This window comes from Papilio machaon, chromosome 3, assembly GCF_912999745.1.
Source record: "Papilio machaon chromosome 3, ilPapMach1.1, whole genome shotgun sequence".
Classification (NCBI taxonomy): domain Eukaryota; kingdom Metazoa; phylum Arthropoda; class Insecta; order Lepidoptera; family Papilionidae; genus Papilio; species Papilio machaon.
The window spans coordinates 4020624-4029634 of NC_059988.1; the positions used below are offsets into that span (position 1 = coordinate 4020624).

General features: G+C 35.1%; 1 protein-coding gene across 1 annotated transcript; it reads left to right on the forward strand.

Moving 5' to 3' along the window:
- Positions 1-2213: 2213 nt before the first annotated feature.
- LOC106712292 (transcription initiation factor TFIID subunit 6) lies at positions 2214-8677 on the forward strand. Its single transcript, XM_014504792.2, has 13 exons — positions 2214-2315; positions 2389-2651; positions 3189-3477; positions 4563-4714; positions 5037-5216; positions 5329-5498; positions 5626-5785; positions 5979-6151; positions 6288-6478; positions 6560-6648; positions 6734-6805; positions 7235-7378; positions 7763-8677. Exons 2-13 carry the CDS (start codon positions 2415-2417, stop codon positions 7856-7858), a joined length of 1953 nt encoding a protein of 650 aa, XP_014360278.1. The 5' UTR covers positions 2214-2315; positions 2389-2414; the 3' UTR covers positions 7859-8677.
- Positions 8678-9011: the final 334 nt, after the last annotated feature.

The following is a 9011-nucleotide window of genomic DNA, read 5'->3' on the forward strand; positions in this document are numbered from 1 at the left end:
GCTCAAAAACACCGGAGCGTTCACATCGTCATATATATGAGTACATTCAAAGTGCCCATAATTATAGTAACAGACATAGCGTCAATAGTAACGAAGCATCGAAAGTATGCAAAAATATCGTAACATTAGACAAAATTGAACTCTATCTCTATTTACTTAAGATACACTTTGAAATATACTACTTCTGTTAAATTCATTTGACGCTTTGTATCAACATAATAGGTTGTCCAATAAGTTCGTTCCGATTTTCAATAGGTATCTTAGAATAGACCCGAATATATTACAATTATTGAAAACATATGACATGTTTACATGACACATGCATACTGAAAAGCTTAACTTCAGCCATATTTTGAGAAATGGTAGGACACGATTCGTTCTTTTCTATCAGTTTTATAAAAACTGATTGACTTAATTTTTGCCGAAATACATAAGACGTTTTGCTATAAAATCAAACAAATATAATTTAAAAGACGTATGCCAAAACTTAAGGGCCTTTAAAATTTCCATTAAAAATGGGCACGAACTTATCGGACAACCCAACATTTTTCTTCTTATTATTATAACGTTTAAAATTTATAAATTGACGATACATGACAGATACCTAATCTACCTATCTATATATATAAAAGAAAGTCGTGTTAGTTACACTGTTTATAACTCAAGTTCGGTCGAACTGATTTAGCTGAAAATTGATGGGGAGGTAGCTTAGAACTAGGAGACGGACATAGGAACTTTTTATCTTGTGAGCATTTTTTTTATTCCGCGCGGACGAAGTCGCGGGTAAAAGCTAGTAAGTAACATCAAATTTTACTCTGTCACAATATGTGCTAGTTTCAGTGTTTTACTATTTTCGCCGCGGTACGTAAGTTTAGTGGTTCGAATCCCAGGCTTACAAGGTTTTTATTTTTCAATATTATCAATCACATATAAAGCTTGATTTTTTTTAATGAAAAGGAGAAATCTGGTAATGTACTTAGAATATGTTTTTTCTTAACAAAAACAATTTTAAATTTTTATTTTTGGGGTATTAAATATTTAAATAAAATTAATAACGATTAGGTTCGGCCATCTATACAACTTCTGTTAAATTAATTGACAATTTGTATCAAATTATTTTTCTCTTACTGTTAGGTATCTTCAGTCCGGTTGCAGTAGAATTTTCCAAGCATAGATTTATTACACGTATTCGATGTCGCCAGTGACAGTCCGCGCGGAATTTAATGACGAAACTTACAATAATAAACGTGAACAATAAAAAAACATGCTAATGACGTCTCGGTTAAAAAAAGGGACAAGGAATATTGTGGTTCCTTAATTTTTAAAGATGTCGAATAGTAACCAATAATTGTTGCGATAAAGTTCAATTTTATATAACGCTTTGATAATAAAATTAAAAACCTTAAAAATGTAAAAATAAGTTTGGGATTCGAATCGCCAAAACTGCGTATTACAGCGAACAGTTAAGCCGTAAGGCCAAACTGGCATATATGGTGACAAATTAAAATTTGATATTGCTTATCTATCTCGTACCTATCTGTCATGCGGGACGTAAACTTGAAGTAAATAGGAAAAAAATGTTTTCATATAAAATGTCAAATGAATTTAACAGAAGTAGTATATTTCAAAGTGTATCTTAAGTAAATAGAGATAGAGTTCAATTTTGTCTAATGTTACGATATTTTTGCATACTTTCGATGCTTCGTTACTATTGACGCTATGTCTGTAACTATAATTATGGGCACTTTGAATGTACTCATATATATGACGATGTGAACGCTCCGGTGTTTTTGAGCAGAGTGGATGCTTCAATTAATTTGATAACTTTGGTTGTACTTATATAATTGATCACTTTAGGTGTTCCTATATATTTGGATATCTTGACTGCCACTATATTTATGAAGCTGACTGTACACAGTCCACAGCATTGTGTATTACTGCCATTAATGAGAACAAGGTCCTATCCTACCGTTTTTGACCTTCCATAAAGCTGAGGAGATAACAATAGTCACATAAAATGGCATGTAAAGTTATAGGTATAGAATGTGTTTGACGTTTTCAAGAAGGATAGTATAAGGTTTTATTACGTCATTCGAAAGACTTCGCCGCTCACTTATATATTCCGTTTCATCTTTCTGGCAACATTACTGACAGTGACAACTGTTGCTGTCATTCTGCATTTTGTGAACGATTTAGCCTTGTTTCCTTGTTTTGTTGTTTTCAATTATATTTATTTACTATTACTATAAAACTATCTTTACCAAACTAACTTAAACTAATTCTGAAATAAAAGTTGTTATGCCTACTGCTACTAAGTATGTAAGAACTAGTAATGTTATAGTTTTTACATTACTATTCTAATAGTTTATTATTTCACATTTTTTTCAGATTTATGTGAAACTATTTTTGTAAAAATGAGTGACTCTGAACTCGCTTATGGGTCTTCTCTAACCGTTGACTCAATTAAAGTTATTGCAGAAAGTGTAGGAATTGCAAATCTAGGTGATGATGCAGCAAAAGAATTGGCCGATGATGTTTCATTTCGACTTAAAATAATTGTTCAAGATGCAATGAAATTTATGCATCATGCTAAGCGGCAGAAGCTGTCTATAACTGATATAGACAATGGTCTCAAAATTAAAAACATGGAGGTTACTTACTTTCTTTATTATGAATTTTTAAAATTGATGAGTTATTGAAATTTAGGCTGCCAAGATATTTGAAAACAACTACTAATGAATCAATGTATGAGTGGAAATACACACCTAAGGGATTTTCACTAACTGTAATACTTTTCAAGAAGATAAACTTTACTTTTAAGTGAAGTTATTTTAATGTATTGTGAAAATTTGTCATTTTTTATTCAATTTGTCAAGAAATAGGGTAGGAGAAATAAAACATGTCATCAAATTTAGTTTACATATGTCTGTATAAAGTAGGTTGACAGATTGTTACTTTGCATTGGTACTGAAACTGCGTTTCTAGTGAAGATTTAAATAAAGTCATTTTTCATAAAAATGTATGCATGAAAACTACTAATAAATATTTAGTTGAATGCTACATGACTCTTGATAACAATGAATTTTTAAGTGTTTTTACGGATAAGACATGCTCATATATTATATATAATATGGTATTATAAACATTAAACACTTCCTATATTGTATAATTTGCATTTACTGTTCCAGTGTCAGTATGGCTTCATACAACCTGATTCATTACCCTTCCGTTTTGCATCTGGTGGTGGCAGAGAACTTCATTTTGTGGAAGAAAAAGAAATTGATTTGTCAGAAATACTGTCAACACCACCCCCAAAGATTCCATTGGATGTTTCTGTCAGAGCTCATTGGTTAAGTGTTGATGGTGTACAGCCTGCAGTTCCGGAAAATCCTCCTCCATTATCTAAAGAAGCTCAGAAGCTTGAGTCTGTTGATCCCATTACAAAATTAAGCAAGCCCAGTAATAAAGACTCTGCAGGTATGTATAATTATTTAATTTGCTAAGGGGGCGTCCATAAATTACGTGAGGTGTTTAAGGGGGGGAGGGGGTCGAGACAAATCTCATCTAATCTTACGTTGGAGGGAGGGGGGGTCTCGGCAAATATCACGCAATTTTTTTTCTGATTGAAACAAAAAAAAAATGGACATGTTGGTTCCAATAGTCTCTCTTGAGACCGTGCATGATTCTCCATGGACTGAATTAGAGTAGATACTCTTTTTTAATCTAAGTAGTTACGATTTAAGTATTCTATTGTTAAATTTTTATTACACTTATAATTAAACTCTCAGCAACATTGATTACTAGTCATAACTAGTCGTAAATAAAAGCACGAAGCAAATTTGTTTTTTTCTTTTTACAATGACAATCCAACGCGTTTACCTAAGAAACTCACATTTTGAAAAATCTCACGTGAGATTGGGAGATGGGGGAGGGGGTTGAATAAAATCTCACTACATCTCACCAGGGGGGAGGGAGGGGCAGAAAATTAAAAAAAACACCTCACGTAATTTATGGACGCCCCCTAAGCACATTTTAAATTATTAAAAAGTCTATAAATTTCTTTAAATCCTTTATACTTGGTTATTTTGTAGTTACCAGAAAGAATATAGTGTAACCTGAGACTGATACTGACAAATCTACTCCCCGCCTAGAAAATAAAAAGCCACAATGATATTTATCTACTTCCCATCCTCTAACTTCACCTCTCAAGCCCTAAACAACATTTATGCACTAAACATCATTTCGTTATTTTATGGGTATAATTTTTATGGGTACAAAGTAAATTAAGTTATTAATAATCTTATAACTTCGTAATTCACATTACATAAGAATGATAAATGTTTTGCGATAATCCATTTAAAGGTTTTTTAAAGTTAAGCTTAATTTACATATTATAGCAGAATACTTGTAATTTTTATTTGCTCGAAATTGGAGACTTGCATTTTAATAATTTATTTTTTAACTTTAAATTATTAAAGATTATCTTCATGTCCTAGTCCCACTTACGTAGGGTTGGCGCATCAGGTTTCCGTCTTTAATTTTATATTATTAATCACATTCAGGTAAACCGGTGTGTGGTAAAGCAGCACGTTTGAAAGCTTCAGAATCCGTACATGTAAAACAACTTGCGACTCATGAATTAAGTGTTGAACAACAACTTTACTACAAAGAAATCACGGAGGCCTGCGTTGGAAGTGATGAAGCCAGACGGGCAGTAAGTTGTTTGTGAAGAATTGGATATTGCCAAATATTTTCCTTTAATTTGACATCTATATAAAATTAATAAAATTGGAGTGTCTAAATGTATATAGACAAAACATATTTCGTACACATGATTTAATTGCGTACTTATAACGAAAATTGTATTTTAAAACTTTTCTCTATCTGTCCGTCATTTTCCTATCCGATTTTGCGGCAGTAACTTAGGCTATATATTTTAACTTTTTTATTCTATTCCTGACGAAATCGCAGGCAACCGTTTGTGTATTGTATATTTCGGCTGTGAATATATTCATTTTATGTGTTTTATTGAATAGGAAGCGTTACAATCGTTGGCATGTGACCCGGGACTGCACGAGATGTTACCAAGAATGTGCACATTCATTTCGGAAGGAGTTAAAGTAAATGTTGTGCAAAATAATCTTGCACTTCTTATATACCTGATGAGAATGGTCAAAGCACTACTTGACAATCAATCCCTATATTTGGAAAAATATGTAAGATTTTATGTAACATTTTTAATTTTTATGTTTTCCTGCCTTTTTATAATGTTATTTACCATTATTGTACTAAAAACACATTTTTTATGATTAAAACATTTTTTTACAGTTACATGAACTGATTCCTTCAGTTTCAACATGCATTGTATCGCGGCAACTATGCCTGCGACCAGAAATGGATAACCACTGGGCATTGAGAGATTTTGCAGCACGTCTCATGGCACAAATATGCAAAACTTTTAATACTTCTACTAATAATCTACAAACAAGAGTTACAAGGTAAATTTAAGACTTTTAAATAGATTAAATGTTATATACAGAAAAAATAATTTTGATGTTTATCTCTATATTTGTTACCTATGTTGAATATTTTAAAAAATTATGTTTTTTCTTAACTCATTTTAAGATTATTTGCGAAGGCATTGCAATGTCCCTCTCAAACGAATAATGAAACTGGCAATGGGCCATCCATGGTTACTACAATGAAAGAGTCGGAGAAGACCCCTCTTGCATCCCTGTATGGTGCAGTACAAGGATTGGCAGAGCTTGGTCCTGAAGTTGTTAAGGTTAGTAAATGTGAGCCTTAAACTTGTAATGTCTGACTTTCTGTTGTCTTTATACTGACTTTTATGTATAACGATAAAGTTTTACGAGTTCAGTGCTATAAAAAAAATTAAATGAAAAGGAAAAATATTTGTTTGCTCTGTATTTTCTCGAGGTTTGGGTTTATATGTTGTAAAAAAAGTTGTACTTTGTTAGGTGTTCATTCTGCCGCGTGTTCGTTGGCTGGGCGAGCGCGTGGAGGGCGCGCTGAGCGGCATCGGCGGCGCGGACCGGCTGGCGGCCGGCAACCTCAAGCACCAGCTGCTCAAGGTGCTCGCGCCAGTCGTGCGCCAGCTGCGCCAGCCGCCGGACGTGCCCGATGACTACAAGTAATGTTGCCAGTTCATTTATATTCACGTATTTTTCATAAACAGGTATTATTAAATATGACTATAATACTGTGATCTGATCTTCATTGACGACGATAAAATGAAGCGATCCGCATTTTCTTGTCAATTTTTGTAGACGCGACTATGGGTACCTGGGTCCGAGCCTGCAGCAGATGGTGATCAAGTTGCGCACGACGCCGGCGGCGGGTGGCGGTGGCGGGGCGGTGGCCGTGGTGTCGTGCACTCCGCCCCTCGTGCCGCACGCCCCGCCCGCGCCCTCGCCCTCTCCTTCGCCAGCGCCCTCTTCCGCTCCCTCTAAAGTTGCGGGTAAACATAACATATAAAATAGAGTTAACATCAGAGCGTGCATGATAAATAAATGAGTTTAAAACTGATTTGCAACTGCAGAGAGCGTGGCGCGTAACGTGGTGATATCGGCGCCCTCCACCCCGCCCCCGCAGAAGTTCGTCATCGTCTCGCAGCAGAAGACTCCTCAAGTATTTAAATTGATATTGACTACTGCATTTTTTTAATTCGCTCGTAGATGTCCAGTTCATGTGAATTTGTTCATTAAATTTTCAGGCACAGGTGTCGAGTAGCGGCCACATAGTGCACACCTCTCAGCCGACTATAGTGCGCAGCCAAAACGTCCAGGTAATGTTTTGCCTGCTTTTTGTTATAATGAGAATGTTCCTTGTGTAGTAATGTATTTGGCTTCCTACAATAGGAATGATGGCATGATAGATTAAGGACTAGGAATATTTAAAATCTCAATTTAACAGTACTGAAGAAATTGCTATTCGAATACGAAAGGGCTTATTCTGGCTAAAAATTAAAGACTCGTTCGAGAAAATAAGGCAACTATTAGCCAATCATTTCATGGAATAATTAAACTGGGGACGAGGTAATAATTGCTCGAGGCAATTACTTACATTATCTAAAATGTTGACTGACAGATTTTCTAGTTCCCTGTTGCAAGTTTACATGAAATCACAATATCGATGCTGACATGACTGTATAGAGCTTTCGTAATGCATTGTCCTGTACTGTGGAGTGGTAGTGCATAGAGCATGGTTTGCGCAGTCGGTGGTGGTGACGAGCGGACCGCCGGGCGGCGCGGGCGCAGGTGGGGGCGGCGCGGGGGGAGGGGCTCCGCCTCAGAAGTTGGTCGTGGTGGGCGTGCCGCCGCAGGGCTCCGCCTCCGCCGCACTACCGTCGCTCAGCCAGGTATCGTACTCTGTTCAGTAAAGTTTTCTCCAAGCATTTGTGAGGAGTATTGTTTTCTACTGCTGTTATGCTGTAGTCTGTATCGGCAGCATGACTAGGTTAGTATATTATGTCTCCGTTTTGTCATTCAAAACAATTTCCATTAAAAGACAGTTGGCAGTGTGAATTAGTATTTTTTATCACTTGATATCTGTTTTTTTTTTGTTTATATTGAAATTACTATATTTCTATAAACTTAATATCTGTCAGAAACTTGATACATACAGTTCAATTAAAAGTAGCCAAATTATATATGACTATGACAGAGTGGTTACTTAAATAGAGTAAAAAATGTAGGAGTGGAGTTGATTTAGCGTAAACTTATCTTGTGAAATTTACGCGAAGGCTCCGGTGTCGGTGATGGCGAAGCCTGTGTTCGTGCGCGCGGGACAGCCTTCGCAGCCGCCGCCCGAACTGGACGACCTGTCGCACCTCGCCTAGACCACACCACAGTGACGTCATCGCCTCAGCATTGCCTATTTGGGCTGCTATCTATTATTCCACTTCTTTAGCAGTAAAGTAACAAATATAAGTTCAGACGTGGTTAATTTATGTTTTAGCTAATCTATAAAAGATTTATTTTTCTGTCAAACGTACTATGTGTGATTATGTCTTTCCTTTGTAAAAATAAATCGTGTAAAATTTACCAGGAAAATTCTAATCCTACATTTGAATGATCATAAAATGAATAGTTGTTAAGCACTGACTAAGATTGACAAAAATAACTATTTCATAATAACAGATAATCATTTTTATTTATTTTGAATGACAACTTACTATGGTGTGATGGCGCAATCAGCAATTTACAAATAAAAATGTTTTGCACTTTTCAATTTTTTCTTAACACCTTTACATAAGAATTCCGCATATCAGCATACACATGATAATGGATGAAACTTTTTCCTTTTTAATTAAACATCATACGTTCCAACATAATTTTTTGTAGTAAGTAAGTGATTTTACCAACCGATATGACTACAGCATTAGTGCATCAAGAGCAATTTTAACTGTGTGTTTCCACTTTATAAAAACTTGTACAAAAGCATATCGTCGTCCTCCTGATTTTTCTTGACAAAACACAGACTTTTTGGCAGTCGAAATTCAAGTGAGAATACAATAAAACCGCTGTAACGATTTTACTAAAAATTTTGTTACAACTGTACCAAATTATAAAGTTTCAGGTTTTTGTTATTTCATTAGATTTAAGAGTAATTGTATCAAATGATTTTCAATAAATGGTCTTTCGTAACACCCATAATTTATTTATCACCTTTTAAAACTTACATTGCATTAAAAATGCATTACTTTACATACCTGATGTATTTTTTTTATCCTAATACTAATAAATAAAGTACACTGTAAAAAGAGATCATCTTCTTGTTAGAAACATAATCTCAAAATATAAATTAGATAAACTAAAAGTGTTAAGTACTAAGAGAGTCGATACAAGGAGATCATTGTTGCAACACAAAAATAATTGAAGGGTTTAATTGCTCTCACGGGCTCACTGCTCCAGTGGCATGTGAACGGGTAAATAGGCACCGAATCCGCGCATAATAGCCACAATGCTTCACAATGAACGAATGCCCACTCG

What these genes read in the sequence shown, in the direction of transcription:
- LOC106712292 (XM_014504792.2), top strand. Translation starts at nt 2,415, where the DNA reads ATGAGTGACTCTGAACTCGCTTATGGGTCTTCTCTAACCGTTGACTCA. An exon ending in CAGTAATAAAGACTCTGCAG is followed by an intron (nt 3,478 to 4,562) that starts GTATGTATAATT and finishes AATCACATTCAG; the next exon opens with GTAAACCGGTGTGTGGTAAA. An exon ending in GACGTGCCCGATGACTACAA is followed by an intron (nt 6,152 to 6,287) that starts GTAATGTTGCCA and finishes CAATTTTTGTAG; the next exon opens with ACGCGACTATGGGTACCTGG.